We start from the raw sequence: 17,640 nt of genomic DNA, 5'->3' as shown, positions 1-17,640 counted from the left end.
TTAAAGGGGCCACGGAGGAAATTTAGAAAAATTAATATTGTTAAAATTATTCGTAATTTTAATGTCATATTATTAACAATTTATAGAATTATCTCGCTATTTAAACAATTTCTTCTCATAAACATTATTATTACATTTATCATATACAAAATGCATCACATTTATGAATTGCAAACGAAAAAATTTACAATAGCTTCTTTCCTATTCTTTAATTCTCTGGATCGATAATAATTTTCCGTATTTTTTTTACATAATTCTTTATCTATAAAGTTTATGAAATTCAAATGAACGTTCGAGTTCTAAGCTAATTTTTTAAACAATCTTACTACACCGTCGATTGTTGTTAAAACGATATAACATGGAGGTTATTGAGCTTCTAACCATCACAGTTGATACGATGAATTGCATGTATGTCATCGACAAGAGCGCAGACTCGAGGAGGGCGCGAACGTCTCGGTCAGAAAAGTGAGAGACCACGGGACTAAACGGAACGAAACGGTGTTGCTAAATATACTACGCGGAGGCACGCGATTCTCTTTACGGCTGGGGACTGCAGGATGGTCATCAACATCCGAAGCCACACACATTATCTTCGGTAGTGATTTTGTTGTCCTTGTTTCGTTGGTAGGTTTCTCGGTAGTGGAAAATCGCACACGTAGACAAAGTGAGTCGTGGCGTATCAAACGTATTGAGATACCGACCGGTCTCGAAAGAAATCTCTTGTTAGTTTTGTGATTCCTCGGGGGTGAAGATTTCTCGAGGACGGTTCTATATGTGTTTAGGTGTTCTGCCGATGCCGTCTTGTGGTAACCGGCTGTATTACAGGTAAATTAGATAAATTTGAATTTTTTGGATAATTCGTAATTCTTATCGATACAGTAGGTGACTTAGAATTACTCGTTATATTAATAATGATGTTCCAAATGATCTCGTTATTGAATGTATAGTGATGGTGATGATGATAGAAGGTGTGATTGCGCAAGTAGTTGCTTTTTTTCATATGGGAAGTGATAACTTTATGTGATTATTAGACTGCGGCTGTTTATGCATTTATAGAAAGTTTAAACGTATAAAAATATACAGGATGCTCGTAATATGCAAAAATCTATAACTATAATAAGATATATAAATATATACAATGAAATAAAAATATAATATTTGAAGAAAGTGAAACAAATTTCTTTTTAAACGTCTGTTTCTTGAAACAAGCTTCCATTACTTTAATTATTGGTATCCATGAAGATACGATAAGTTTACATATACATGCACAGTTTAACAATAGTTGATAAACGGTTTGCGTTTTCGATTGTTGCATTGTTTGTACAACATCGTAGTAGCAGCTGCAATACAAAATTATCTTCGATTTATTTGTAACTGCTATTACGTGTTCATAGAAGATGAACATAAAAGTCTTGCACGTGTATAAATATTTATTTTGTAATTAGTTCGTTACAAACTAAATTAGCACAGAATCGACGTGACTGTTGTCTCTTATTCTTAGAACTACGTTAACAAACAGGGAAAGCATAAACGTTCAAATTAACGTATCGTTTAAAGATACTACTTGACCAATTGTATCACCGAATTTCACCAGATCAAATTCGATAGATTTTTTCCCTATTTCACAATTAGTTCACTGTTATTTAACTCTATTCACTAACAGTGTTTGCATGTGTGCAATAACTCCAATAATTAGACATATTCTTTTTCCTCAAATCGATAAGAATTTATAAATATATTTTCACGACTTTTAATTTTTAAGTAATTTTATTTTATTATCTCCAGAAATTACTCGTTGCACTTAGTTTATATTACACGTAAAAGATCGTGCTTTTTATATGTAACAACCAGGTCAGGTGATGTTTGTGCAAATTCATATTTTTTACGAACTAAATAAAAAACGCAAAATCCAAATAGAGATTCGTTTCATTCTCAAATATTATCATTAAACTGCGAATTTTTATGCATATTCATTTGTTTACTAAGACAATCGTACCAGAGATTTATTTCGTCTACTAAATATTATAACTATTACACTAAATTATTATATTATGCATTTTTATATATTACGTGCATTACGTGCATTTTTAAACCTTGAAATTTTTTCATTCATAAATACTCGTAATCTAATGGTAACAAACGTTTCGGTAATCCCTTTTGTCGTAGTAAAGTCAAGGTCCGCTTGAGTTCGTTAGAATCGCGATTTTTTCATCGCATTGTAAGAACTATATTAAGGCGAACTCTGGCAAAATACCACGGCAATATATTTCCACGTAACGATCTATTATGACGATAATTACAACGTAATTTCGACATTTCTTATATCTTTCCATATTACGTTTATTTAAGCACATTTTTACAAACTTAACGTTTATCATAAATGCATAATGTCCAGTAATGACCACGGCCATATTGTAATTTTTGTACGATAAACAAACTTGGTTTGAACTGAACAAGCGCTGTAATATGACATAAGAACCGGCTTGAAAGAGCGTGACAACGAAACAATGACGAATCCCGAGAATCGTTTGGACAGCCCTTCTCAACGATCCCGTTTAATGGATTAGGGGAAGAAATCGTAGCTCGGCGAACGCGTGCTTCATAGAATTTTTCGATCAATAGTCGACGCACTTTGCCAGTCGGCGCGCCGCGTGCTTCGTAAATATGACGACGGAGGTTTGCGTTTCGTTCGAGAGTATTATGTGTCATATACTTACCAGTGTGCAACTCGTACTTACACTCGCGAATACGTCCACGTAAAGATCGTATTTCATCGTAGAACGCGCAGCTGTAATTTCGTTCGTTAATCTGCGTTGGGCAGCAACTCAAGCGAACAAAAATGCCACTTGGCATTTTTTTTTATTTCCAACGTGCTTATGTAATGGTTTTAACTGGACGATAGGAGAGTACTCTTTAAACAGGATGGAATTAAGACGGAATAAAATCGTGATGTATGAAATTGCGAGTGAAAAGAAAAGGAAAGAGAAATGAGAAATAAGACAGAAATAAACGCGAAGCGTTTCGATGTTTTATCGAAAGAACGATCTGATATGTGTATATTCACCTGCTGTTCGGCGTCGAAGATAGTTTGAGAATATAAAACAAATTAGATTTTTCTACATTCGACAGACATGAATATCCAGAAGCCTGAGGGTCTTTTGTCGGTGGTTTTACCAATTGAACTTGCGTCATCGCCGAGTTCGCGGCAGCTCATTATAAGTCAGGACCAACAGGTGTGTTCGACGCAAATAACGTAGCTTTATTCTTTCGTTCTTCTGTTTCTTTGTGTTTTCTCACGCTACATGTATATATATTTAGCTACGTTTAATAGCATGTGGTTTCCTAGACTCCTTTAACTCGCTAGATTAACATCTAAGATATAAGGTCTAGCTATTAAAATAGACACTCTGCAATTACAAGTAATTTGTACTTAACGCTTCAGTTAATCTCGGTAAGATAAGTTCACGTGCTTTGTTTTAAAAAATGTGTACGATATTTATATCGTAGTGTGATGATCTTTTATTTTAATCTTTGTTTTGTAGATGATAGGTATACGCTTAGATACCGACATTGATTTCAGATAAGCGATAGGAGTGACAAACGAGTAGTACATATCGAGTTCCAACGTAGAATATTAGTTGTTTTAAATTACATTAAAAGTCATATTTACAAGTAGTTATACGCGAAATATTTTTCGTTTAATTAACAAATTCTTTATTTGCTTGAAATTCAAGCAACATTCGAGTAAGTATTTGCTTCTAAACAAGCTTAACTTTTTCATGAACAACGTTAACTCTGTGTGCACATAAGACTAAAAAATAATAAAGGCAAGGGATAAATCCTGAAAATACGATTGCAATAATATTTGTTGAATATACCTGACGATAATACCAGAGAATATAATAGAAACAGAGACTGATCTGATGAGTAATACGCTATATTCGTTTGTGTAATCCATAAGATGATTCTTATTGAGAAATACCATCTTCCTTTAGTTGTGGCGTATCAGACCTACGATAATATTATTACGAGCTTACCGCTTGTTCGTGGAGATGATTCCAGAAATCATGTATGTTGGCCCAGCCTAATTTAGGAAGTACAGCGTATACGATTTATGAAGAATAAATTTGAAAACCATACTGAACAGAGATCATAACAAGATATTACGTTCTACGGCAATTGGAATTGTATTTAATTGAAAATAAAATTAATCTTGAAAATTAAATAGAATAAAAAATTAAAAGGTAATATAGAGAAGTGTAACTTAAGAAGCGAGTAATATTTAGCGATAGAACTTCTCTGGAAAGTTTGGTAAATATAATGGAATTTGTGGCATTCTTCAATGATGGAAGAGAGAGAGAGAGAGGGAGAGAGAGAGAAAGAGAGAGAGAGAAAGGAAGTTTTTTTAATCAATTAAATTTACTAATACCATAACATAATAATACAAATATTATTAATAGCATTCGTAATTACAATACGATGAAATTCATATATGTGTATATAATTACTATAATAATATAAAAAATATTATAATAGAATCATCGATCCATCCATTTCACTGTACAACAATAACATGCATTTAAAAATTATAAAATTACTTGTAGGCAAATATATTTAATGTGGTGTGCAAAAATCGTACTTAAACATACATACGCATGATTCGATTCGTACATATACTTTTATCGCTCATCTGGTTCATTGTTTTACCTTTTGAAATGCAGCAAATCTATGTTGCTATTTTGTTTAGAAGAAATACGGCTGTTTCGCTATTTTATCTTTCAAACGATATTATTTAAATGGTAAAAATAATCTGTGAGGAAATCTGTTGGAAAGAAAAATGACATAACGCATATCGAACGCTTGTGATTTTACCAGGAAGAAGAGGCGTCGGATTGTCCGCTTTTAACTCCTAGCCCACCGGCCACTCAACCAAACAATGCCTTGGAAATCAACACCATTTTCGCTTCCTCGGAAGGAAAACCCGTGGAATCGATTCCTCCACCAACGCTTGAAAATATTAATAAGGAGGATGGGCTTAACGAGTTCATGAATATAGTGAACAGCTCGAGTAGAGTACTGAACGATGGTAGGTTTCTGTTGGTAATTGGCATATTTTCCGTGTAATCGTGCAATTAACAATATCAATCGCATGTGTTTCGTGTTTTACTATGATATTATCTGTATCGAGTTGTAATCTGTCGTATCTTAAGACTAGAATCAATTCGGGAATTTTTGACCGTTTTGGTTGTGTCCGTTTTGTGATAGACAATTTGTTAAACAAACGTTAAACATGATCTAATTCAATTATACGTAATAATTAATTTTTATTGGTAATTAACGAAGTATTTCTTTTATCAAAGTATCGAATGTACTATGAATGTGTTATGAATGTATTATAAATATACTACGGATGTAATTATATAAAAAATGAATAACTAGTCGCTTTGCATGTAATTTTCTATATCTAATATCTAATTTTCTATTACGAAGAGCTTTAAATGGTTAGAATGAGAGTTTATCTTAATATAGCGTATAAGTGAAATTTTTTTTCCTTTTAACATAAAGCAAAATCTATAGATAATCTTAACGTCATAATCTATTAAAAGATACACTTATGGCTTTTTGTACGCGTAATATTTGAACAAATACATGAAAAGCCATCGAGTAACAAAGTCCAAGGACCAATATAGTTAATGAGAGAGAAGAAAGAAAGATCAGTCGTAATTCATTCGAAGTTCCAATGTCTACGGTAAATTAACGCTATTAATTTTTTTTTTTTATTTATTAAAATTTACAATCAATTCTCGCATTGAGAATTTTCAGTAATTTTTCTGGCGTGGCGCAGTGGCATGGCTAATTATTTATAATAAGTTAATACTTATTATAGATAAGTATAATTTGTAAGTAAGTATTATAAATAAGTAAATATTACTTAATTTAAATAACTAATTGAATTTAACGCTAAATGAAAAGAATAAAATTACAAAATTGCAATTTTATTTCCTTTCGTATTCGAACAGGATTATTCCTATAAAGAAACAATTAACATGTAACGTTGTGTATTATACTTAAATCGCATGACTACAATCATTGAAATAATACTGTCTTAAGCATTTTACGATTAATTTAGGCACAGTAAACGTCTAATGCTCGAATCGATAAAAAATAATATATCACGATCGAAATTAATAAAATTGAAAGTATCGATCTACTTTGATAAATGAAAAACTTAGCTTTTAGTATTTGAAGTAGTATTGGAGTAAAATGCTAGTGTCAGAGAGGAATAAAAATAGACTGATAAAACCAACGCATTCTGTCTTACCGAACTCAATATTCAAAAAATCGTTAGAAAGCACGTGGGTGGTAGATATTTTGGTTATGAAGTTCAGGCCTAGAATTTCTAATTTCGAACAGACTTCGTACAAGAATTGCGTTTGCTTCGTTTTCCAAAGTTTGAACCCTAATTTGTCGATCTGATGGATTTGATTTATTTCTCTCAACAATCACTAAATAATATTACCGCTTTCTGAAAAATCTAGGCAGCTTTCCATGTCACTTTGATTTGTATACCCATTTCTTATGTCTGTGCATTTTTCATTCTGCTGGTTGTTTCAAGTCAATCTTTACAGAATTATACGGATAATTTATCGATTTTTCAAGCCCGTTCTGTTTGTTTGTGATGGTTAGTGTAATAAAATCGCTTATGCCATTTAATAACTTTGGACAGAGTATCCAGTTTAATCAAAGATACGCGGCCTTCTTTGAACGTTTTTATGGTTTCAGAAATATTGCCGGAGATTAGATATAGCAATTTCTACGAAATAAATGCGCATTATACGTCGTATATCGTGTACGTTTAATTCGTCGAAATATCTTTTAAGTACATATATTTATTCCTCGCTGTTGTTTAAAAAAAGATGATCTTCGTCTAAACGTTCCCCGCCAATTAGGGTTGATGATGATGTTTCCGTCTTTTTAATTTCTACACGGTAATACTATTATCATGGAAAGATCAAGTTACGTTGAGAAAATTATAATTCTCGCCTCTTGTCGCTTTTTTCACTATAAATACTCTAATCAATCGTTCAATTACTCGGTACCAGAAAAGTCCAATGAAAAATATTAGAAATTTTAAGCAAATATATGTTTTGTTCTTTGGCTTCTTAATATATTCGCAGCTTTTGTTCTTGCCAGTAAAAACATACGATTATTTCGAACAAAATTAACGTTCACTTTTATCCACATAGAGTCACGATTTTATATTACTTCACTTTTATTATTTTCATCTCACTGTAATTATCAACTATGTAGTAATATATTTAACTACACACTATTCGTCGGTAGCTGTTTCGTCGAAGAACAAATTTCGTTCGATTCTCGTAAAAAGAAGAAAACACTTGCACTTTGCACTAGAAGCAAAAATCACGAATCCTATGCTACCCGACTATGGGGAAAGGCAATATGTTTTAAATGGTGAATTTCTGGCAAATCGATATATCCTTTACAGTTTCAGCCGTCGACACTTCAAAACCAGCGATTCTCGATATTTTATACTTCACGTACTTTCTGCATACTTGTACAAGAATGGCATAGATAGATAGAACTATAGTCACAGGGAACAATGGGAATAAAATAAAACATCAAACAGTACTCGTATGTATATACGCATTAAATTACGCCTGTTTAAATCACATACATTCGTAAATAGAAAAATAATATAAACATTTAAGAAATCTTATAAAATTATAAAAAGTTTAATAAGCAGCTAATGCAACGATTGCAACGTACTTTCAAAACATTTCCCGCGTGTCTCTGGTTGAAAACCTGTCTTAAACGATACTACTTGACAATATATATATATATATATATATATATATATATATATATATATATATATATATATATCGATTTCTTTGTATCAATTACGTCACTAATTTTTTCTAACGCAATACAATATTACACCTTGGCCACGTCTTTGCACTATCAGGACGCACATCGTTCACGACTAGTGAAACGTAGAAAATACTCGTTTCACGCTTTTCCGCGGTTACCGTCTAGTGAAATTGAACAAAATCATTGCCGGCTCTCCCCTATCAAGCAACGCGAAACGCGTAAGTACTTAGATGCTTGTCACTCTCGAGGATCTTATATAATGGCCCCGTTGATATACACGGCACTTAAGCCGACGATAAAATGTCTTTAACGGGATCCGGTTTCAATTGAAGCGATAAATTAATCGTAACAAAGTCTGGCCGTAACAATAGCCGAGAATCGACGCGTGCTTTGACGTCGATTCTGTCTGGTCGATGAACAGCGATCGTTGATGATTGGATCATCTCAGACAATTACGAAACTCAAAGCCGCGAAGCTTTTCAATTTCGATACGCGATCCAAGTGTAGCGCGCGCGATCGGTCGACGGAAGACAATTTTTTTTTTTTTTTGAACATCGTGAATCAATTGCAGAACCAAGTTCGCGGGATCCGATGGTGGAATCGACGACCAGCGGAAGCAGCAGCGACACAAACGAACCCGTTTGTGCACAGCTATTGACGCAATTGAACACAGCCTATCAACATCTTGCACCGGATGCTCAAGCACTGGTAAGCAGCGTTTTATGGAAATTTACTTATTCATGAAAATTTTTTGCAGCGTCCGTGAGAGACAGTGTATCGCGAGATGAACTTGACAGAACAGATACAGCGCGTTCGTGAAAAAGCGTAGGCGTTGTTATTCTTGTCCAATTGTCCAGAGTCTAGACGTTACGTGTCTGTAACACCTAAAATGGATATTTACATACGGTGTATACGTGCCTTTCAGTGAATTAGAAATTGTTTATTTAAGAAATTATATTATTATCGTAATATCGTTATTTACTTAAAGAATCATACTATCGATATCGTTGTTTACATTTACGAAGATGTATTAATAGTATTGTTTAAGTTTAAGAATAGATGTTGGAACATCTTTGCACAATTTCAGGTTTGATTTTGTCAAATTTGATACTGTATACCAGTGTTAGTACGATATACTTATTTCGCTATGTTTGTTCTATCAGCGATACCACTGTTGACATACATATAATACGTACAATAATTATCTACGATATTTTCTTTTTCTTTCTAACTCTCTGTTAGTTCGGCGAATACCTTTCTTTCATATCAGTACGTGCTTTAATAATTGTTCTCGATTTATGAAAAAGTATTTCATAACAGCTATATTGGTGTATTATATGATATTTATATTTTCGAATTTCCATTGACGGCAAGCAAGTTCGTTACGTGAAAGGATTTATTGAAGTACCTCGCGTATCGCTCGGTACACGGAAAGATGAACGTGATGAAATGCAACGTCGAGCCAGCAGAGAGTTAATTATATTACCGCGATACATATACGTTGCGACCGACTGTGTACTCTTACGCTTTTTGCATATTTATGGATTGCACAGTGTAATAAATCGTTATGTTTCTTTACATCCTCACTGTGAATAATTTGGATAGCGTAAGTGCGTTATCTAATAAAAAAATCCTCGATAAAAATCGTGCGAAATCATCGTTACTGGCTTATTGTCATTTGTAAGGTCCACGTAATAACGTCTAACAAGAGAATTGCGTACGATTGTTCGTCATTTGGTAACTTTTATGACTTTGTTTATTCGCTTTTGTGCAATGCACGCTTTGTTTTGGCCACGGCCGATCACCTGTTCTATCTTTGTTCTAATTATGCCAAGTTCAATTTCATATGCGCGTCTCGTACTTTTATTTTATTTTTGGTACACGTCGCTGTATTTGTCTTCACCGCACCGGCTCGTAATTAAACACTCTTTCATTCATCGATTGCAACTTCTGTTCCATTCACCGTACAAATATTATTAGAAGATCAATAATTTTTGATCGTCGTATCGTATATCAATAGAGATCGTGAGATTATCATGAGATCATGGGATTATCAGTGAGTTGTTATACATATGAATTGATAAAGAAATTTTAAGATATCTTAATATCGCATGTTATAATAAAAAGATTCTAATAGCTGTCACATTTATCCCTCAAAATCCAATTTGTTATGTATATATATATGTGTGTGTGTGTGAAGATTTACAAGAGTCTTTAAATATTCATTCCTTGTACGAGCAACTGTCTTGTGAATGACAAATACGAAAGTTTGCTTTGTATGAAATATATATGCGGTTTTTCTATTTTTTCTTTAAACGAGACACATAAAAAATGTATAAGAGCATCGCAGAATATTACATAGAAAATTTTTCTTTCTCATTTGAAATTTTTCATGGATTTTGATTCTCCTTATGCATGCTAAGCTTCCTAAGCTAATCAACTGCGCATTTTAAAATAATCGTTCGCCTCTCGTTATATGCACACATAAACACATTTTTTGTTTAACTAACCGAGTACCGTTACCATAAGGATTACTTTAAAAGCTTAAGAATTCTAAGTGCTCCACTATGTTACGTAGTATCTTCTACGTAGTATCATTTCTAGTCGCGCCACTATTTTATTTATCAAAAGTTTAATTTTCATAATACAACGAAATACCCAGTCGAGAAAAAGATTATTGAAGGACAACGATACGAATGAATAAATAAAGGAGAAACTGTGATACACGTAAAAAGGTGTAAATTTTGAACCTTACTAAATTGTTTGGCTTCCGCGGTAGGATTATGATTATGAATACCATAAGCGACAGAGTGTATAGTTGGTGAAAACGATACCGTAAGCCCTTTAATGAACTTTTAAGCGATGTGAAAATTGACACTCTTCTTTACTGAATGGTCGATATCGAGCGTCTCGCGCAAAAGGGAAATTAACCTATTTAGGTCTTTTTCATTCAAGCTCACCCTTCTATGTGTATCTTCTTTTCACGCTTCATTTAATCGAATATTTATACGGTGTTTATAACAATAGTATACCTGGTTTATTGACTTATTCTTTTTATAGGATCCTCTATGGTTCTTATGAAATTGTTATAGAACCATTTATGACGTTGTAAGAATTTATAGGCAAGCGGAAAATCTACCGTGAAAATGAAAAATAACACACTCTCCAGGTGTTGCATAAAGCATTTAGATTATGTAATTTCTCAGAAAATATCGTATATTTAACCACTGTCGCTGGTCGCTGGTCGCTTGATCCGCGTTTATATATCAGAGTATCGCAAATATTAAAAAATATTGTCTTTAAAAAGGAACTTTGTCAGGATTTCGTACATGACGGATTTTGCTATAATTTCGTACTAATTGAAATTCTATTTATCAGATAATTTCATATTTTCTCTTTGAATATCGACGTGCAAGTTTTGTATTCGGCATACTTTGGTCAATTTGGCACATAAAAACACTGGTTTGCCAAACGTTGTTAACGCAATACGTTTGTCGCAATATGTCCATTTGCGTTCGATAAATCTTTACTACGGAAAAAGAAAGTGTATATCGTATGAAAAATACGTACGATATCTCTATCGATGTATGTCGACGCGTAATAATTCAGCCCGATGCTAGCAAAATTCTAAGATTCCATCGATTAGTGTCATACATGTAATTGTTTGAGACATTGTTGACACATTAATTGTCCCATTTCCGACTGAAAACCAATTCATCAAGACATTGCATTAGCTCTGGCACGTCTAATATATTCAAAGACTCGCTATTATAGAAACAAACTATTTAAAGAACCTATGATATACTCCTTGGAGTAATCGAAAATTTAGGATCCTTGACATTGTCATATGATGTTAGATAAGTTTGGCATACGCAACGTCTTCGCGTTATGAATACTAGGAACCGCAGAAGATTCACACATACGGAACAGCGTTTGCAATAAATAAATTGCACGCTTTTAGCAACGTAAAAGCTTTTTACGAAAAATTCAAGATCATAATCGATTTCAATGGAATTACGATATCTAAGCTATATCAACATTACGTTTTAATTAGCGATATGAAAGATTCTTAGATCCTTTTAGAAAGTTGTACGCAATATTTACGAAACGTCAATCAAATCTGTATTTTCCTTTTTTTCTGTACAACATTCATACAAGATCATAATCGATTTCAATGGAATTACGATATCTAAGCTATATCAACATTACGTTTTAATTAGCGATATGAAAGATCCTTTTAGAAATTCGTACGCAATATTTACGAAACGTCAATCAAATCTGTATTTTCCTTTTTTTCTGCACAACATTCATACAAGATCATAATCGATTTCAATGGAATTACGATATCTAAGCTATATCAACATTACGTTTTAATTATCGATATAAAAGATCTTTAAATCCTTTTAGAAAGTCGTACGCAATATTTACGAAACGCCAATCAAATCTGTATTTCCCTTTTTTTTCTGTACAACATTCGCGTCGCAAGCGATTTCTACTCGGAAACAGCTCGATCAAGGTACAAATATTGCAAAGTAATAATTAAAAGCTACGTGTTTTATTTTTATATGTACATGTTCGCCAATGTTATCGTTCGAACCAAACATACGTATCACTTCCCTCGACGTCAATGGTAATTCTGAAATTTATGCTCCGGTGAATGGCAAATCTGAAACAAAGAGACTGACGATACGAATATACAAAACATTGAAAATACTTCAGAATGGCCCAGATCGTTGCCCTGGCACGATGCTAGTTGCATTTCGATATCGATGTACAATCACGCTAATGGCGATGTTACAGCCAACCAAAACAGAACTGGTATCGCTCTGTTGGTCAATTTGGTCGTTTGGTCGTGGTGGAGGGAATCGTGACGAACTACCTGTGTCTATCCCATGTCACTAATCGCTTGCCTGCTTTCTAACACCCTTAAGAACCTAGACTGTAACTGTTTAGTTTTACAATCAGGAGAATGGAGGAAAACCACCATTGGTCGGGATACAGCTGATGGTACCGAAGCCGTCGAAGGATTATCGCTTCATGAAATGGAACTGGCCACTCATACGGAAAACATGCTTCTGGTCTCTGATGTCGGTGCTGGCTGCATGCGTAGCGCTCGTCATTGGTGTAATCGTCACGATGCCGAAGAAGTACGTATGTATACATATATGTACATACATATACGAAGAACAGGAGGCAAAAATATGACAAGACCGTTTCTCTTAATTAGCGAAATACCGCGACTATTTTTTCCTCGAATTTTTTAAGACTGAACTGTTGTAATTTGTTAAAGGAAGGTTTGTTTTCATTTCATTCCTTTTAATATTCATTCTCTTCTTAATTCTTATCTATAAATTTCTAATCAGTTCTAGTTAGTTAGTTAGTTAAATATTGAAAGTAGCTTTTTATTCGTGCAAACGTTTGTTTGAAACTTCTGTCGAATTCAAAGATGCAAATTTTTTTTAAATGGCTGGAAATTCTATGAAGTTTTGTAGACGATTAAGGATATGTTTAATATTATAACTATAGTAACAGCGTATTTCGATTGTCAATAACCGAGGACGAAAAATATTTTTTATCCAGACTAAGAAATATGTATACATATGTATGTATGTAGCACGCATTTTCTACTTGTCCACTTCTGCATGAATATAGTTCTCGATACTCGATTGTTTCATTTATTCGCGAACATACTACTTTACTAAAAAGTTAGATGATCAGAGTAATCAGAGTAAAAGATCGTTTTATATTTCCACAGGTGCGACCCTCCAGTTCAATGGTGGCAAGGTAGCGTCTTCTACGAAATATTCCCCGCATCGTTTCAAGATTCCTCGAAAGGAGGTGACGGTATCGGGGATCTTCGAGGCATAACGATGCGTTTGGATTATTTAAAGAAATTAGGCGTACGTGGGATCCGCTTAAATTCGATCTTCCCAGCAGCACACTATCCTGAATATTACACAAACATCGAGAACCTGACAGACCTGAATAAAGAATTAGGAACGTTGGATGATTTCGCCGTGCTTGTGCACGAGACTCATCGTCGAAACATGAGCCTCGTTCTAGATCTGCCATTGTATCCCTTTGTAAAGTCTTTGTATAACGAAACGGTGCCCTCTGAGAAGCCGAATAAAACAGACAAAGCCGTACGTGAGAGAAGAGACGTTACCGAAACGACGATTCTGCAGGAGGTAACACCGACGACACCTTCCATGTCGCTGCAAGCGATTCGCGAAGCACTGTCCTCGGTGCCACCTTCTCTGGATACCCCGCAGCGTGATCCTCTCACGTCCAAACACGTGAACAACGTGTTAGAGAACGGCAACGTGACAGGGGCTATAAAAATTTGGTTGCAAAGGGGAGTCGATGGGTTTTACTTGAAAGGACTGGAACATTACGTGGACGAAGGTTCCTTTGCCAGCAGCTTGAAACACTGGAAGTCCATCGTAGGCTCTGAGAGAATACTTATTTGTCACGTGGATGCTTTGAACGCTGCCAAATTGGTTGCAGCGAAAAACTCTATTTTAATGAATATGGATCTTGTGGATGTTACGTTGCGCGTGGCGAATGGCACGAAAGAGATCAAGCGCCAAGTAGAGCATATTACAAAAGGTGTGTTGTTTAAAAAGCCGGGTTATCCTTGGATACACTGGTCCATAGGCGGCGTGGACTTGAAACGAATAGCCTCTACCATTAACGTGAAGAATGCTACCCATGCTATGACTTTGTTAGGGATGATGCTTCCGGGAACGTCCAGTATATTCTATGGTGACGAGGTATAAATTTAGATATAATATGAGTGTAGTATCTGTAATATATACCGATAAGATGTTTTAAGAAGTCCGGGAACTTGGAGAAGCGTATATTATTTCTTAAAAATAACTAAATATATAAAAAAAGCTATAAGGGATAAGTCTCATTTTCGTTGCTTATGGAACAATTTTACAAATATGTTGTCGCGTAATCTTACGTCATGAAACTTGTACTTTCACTGACGATTAAACATAAACTTTCTTCACACTCTTGATAATTGAAAAGATATTTTCTGTCGTAATATGAAAATATCGAAAATATGAAAATTTGACTTGTCTTAGCATTCGTATCTTTTGCGTCATTTAGCAGGTTCTTTCTGTTCTTAGCTATTTTACATCGACTTCTTTTGTTTTTTAATTATAAAACGACATTAAAATCAATCGTACTTTTTTCTCTGTGATCTTTGTACAATATGATAATGTTTGATAATCTTGGACGATTTTAAACGACGATTTTTACAAATCTGATTAATGTTCAGATAGGTATGTTGGACTGTGAATGCAAAGATCATAAGGATCTTGCTCACGTGCACAACTTAGCTCCTATGTATTGGGAGGACATCGGCGGTTCTGAGATTAAGTTTACATCCGGCGGTGTCACGGCTTGGCTTCCAGAATCTAGGAAACCGTTGGAGACTAGCTTGACTGGAACCATCGCTAAAATGGCTTCTCTCAGATCGGAAACTACGCCAATCTATGTTAAAGCGGTGCTAAAGGAGAATCAGGTGCTGGCAAACTGTAATATTAGGTAAAATTAATTTTATAATCAAGGTTTTAATGTAATTTTTCAAATTTTATGTCTTATATTCGAGTCAGTTGAATATCGTTGAGTTTGTTTCTTTTATTTCGTCTATATTATTTATAAAAAATGATTTTCTACGTGATTTTTTGATAAAGTTGTTCAGGAAATTTCAACAGGCACCGAAATTTACAATGTATTTTTTAACTATAATTTTACTTAATTTTATATTTTATTATAATTTTACATTTTAATTTACAATATAATAATCGTTCGTAAACAAATTTTCTAATGTAAAATTCTTTCTTCTCACAGGTATGCAGAAGATGAAATGATCGTGGTAGAACGATGGTATCCACGACGAAACTCTTACGTGTTTTTAGCGAACCTGGGCAACCAAACGCAAACAAAGGATTTATCCTTCCTTTATTACGGTGGTCATGTGGTAGTCGGGCCATCGTATAGATTAAGCAAAGACGTATATTTCAAAGAACTTATCATACCTCCGGGAGAAGCTTTCGTTATAAAGCTTGATAAATGAAGATTTGTTACTGAATTAAAAATCAATGCAGCGTTCATTTTATATGTACGATCAAGATTTTAGCATCTTTGATTAATATGGTCAGCGTGAATTTGTGATATTTTATTTGAAGGACATCGTTGACGTTGCGAACGTTGTACAACGAATGTTTAGATATGTTTAGAAAGTTCCTATTAATAAATAAATCGATTAGGAACCACAGTGTCCAACAAAGGAAGAACGATTTGGCGAAAAAATAAATGGGGTATATATGGTGTGGAAAGGAAGAAGAAAAAGAGAAGTTTGTACGGTCTCAACAATTACATATACATACACGGGTAAAATGTGCTTAGACACAAAATCAAAAGCTCACGATAAAAATCAAATCCTATATTGTTAACTTTAATCTGGTTGGTGATAATGAAGAAGCACAACGAAACGATTGCGCATTTCACATTCCAAAAAAAGACAAATCATTTCACGTTTGCCTGTGTTCATTTTAATGATCAACGTCTAGGACGAGATTACTTCGCTGATTTGTATATCTTTTAATCATTTTGATAATAAAGCCAAAGATGCTTGCGGTTCGATTGATTATATTCTCAGTCATAAGGCGAATTCGATATTAAAGTTGATATACTTCATAACTTACAGATTACAGGAAATTTATTCGTGTCACTGGGTACGATTTTAAATTTTTAGATCGATCTAAAATATAGCTAATATTTTTATATAACGAATTTTATCGCGTGTAAAGAATTGTTCGCAATGTGTAATCTTCACTTCTTTTATAATCATTTTGGTACTAATCGAGTGATATTTTATCGATGCGTAAATTTAAACGGTGCTGACGCAGAAACAATCCTTTTTGTATTCTTATTCGATATTATGTGACACGTCATGTGTTCTCGTGACATGAATTTTATAAGTTACGCGTGACTTTATGTAAACGTATAATTCGATCGAAATTTCGTAATAGTATGTATTATGAAGGAAATACAATATTTGTTATCTATAGTGTATCCTATGTATTCAAATTTTTACTTTAACAAAGTTCGATTTTGATGTGGATATTAATATTCGAAAATAAAACAGAAAATTTTATCTCATAATTTTCTAATTTTGCTAATTAATTTATTTTCCAATTGTAACAATAGTGAAATTAATAAAAAATGTACATTTGAAATGTTGAGCTACAGTCGAGTTCATTTGTATTGAGCGCCATTTATATTGAGCGCCACCTGTATGGAGCGCCACTTGTACTGAGCCTTTCTCGCTAGTGCTCGCTTTTGCTACCTGTTTCTATATAAGCGATTTCCAAACAACAGTTCAGTGAAGCGTTCCTTCGAGCTACACCGCGGAGCCACAAACGGAGTTCTTAGTAACTTTCATGCTCTGAGGAAAGTCCCTGGACCGTGGGCAGAAAGTGCCGTAGCGCTATCTGCTGCTAGCCTCCTGTCGTCTTTCTCGTCTTAGGGATAGGAAGCTTCGGCAGATCCTTTCGAGTTAGGACGGGAGTGTATTGGTCAAATAAAAGTAATGTGGTTAGAGACGAAAATTCTATAATTCCTAGAATTATAGAATCCGTGTCCAACTAAACAGGGCTCATAACGAAGGAAAGCTTCCTTTTTTTCACTTTTTTTTCTTTATAATATTTAAATTATTTAACCAGTTAGTTG

At 34.1% G+C, this 17,640-nt stretch overlaps 1 protein-coding gene across 4 annotated transcripts; it reads left to right on the top strand.

The window, feature by feature from the left end:
- The first annotated feature begins 460 nt into the window (after positions 1-460).
- Positions 461-17,073, top strand: LOC117214689 (maltase A2-like). 4 transcript variants are annotated; one of them, XM_033460908.1, is made up of 8 exons: positions 461-825; positions 3,130-3,233; positions 4,876-5,086; positions 8,465-8,601; positions 12,859-13,040; positions 13,649-14,666; positions 15,182-15,450; positions 15,757-17,073. In XM_033460908.1, exons 2-8 carry the CDS (start codon positions 3,132-3,134, stop codon positions 15,980-15,982), a joined length of 2,145 nt encoding a protein of 714 aa, XP_033316799.1. In that variant the 5' UTR covers positions 461-825; positions 3,130-3,131; the 3' UTR covers positions 15,983-17,073. The 4 variants fall into 4 exon arrangements, with proteins under 4 accessions (XP_033316799.1, XP_033316797.1, XP_033316798.1 ...); XM_033460906.1 differs by having other exon boundaries at positions 12,847-13,040; XM_033460907.1 differs by having other exon boundaries at positions 462-595; positions 12,847-13,040.
- The last annotated feature ends 567 nt before the right edge of the window (positions 17,074-17,640 follow it).

The sequence above is a fragment of the Bombus bifarius genome, unplaced genomic scaffold (assembly GCF_011952205.1).
Source record: "Bombus bifarius isolate JDL3187 unplaced genomic scaffold, Bbif_JDL3187 scf7180000009243, whole genome shotgun sequence".
In the NCBI taxonomy this organism is placed as follows: Eukaryota; Metazoa; Arthropoda; class Insecta; order Hymenoptera; family Apidae; genus Bombus; species Bombus bifarius.
Note: the sequence above shows the minus strand (reverse complement) of the source record. Positions and strands in the feature narration are given on the sequence as shown.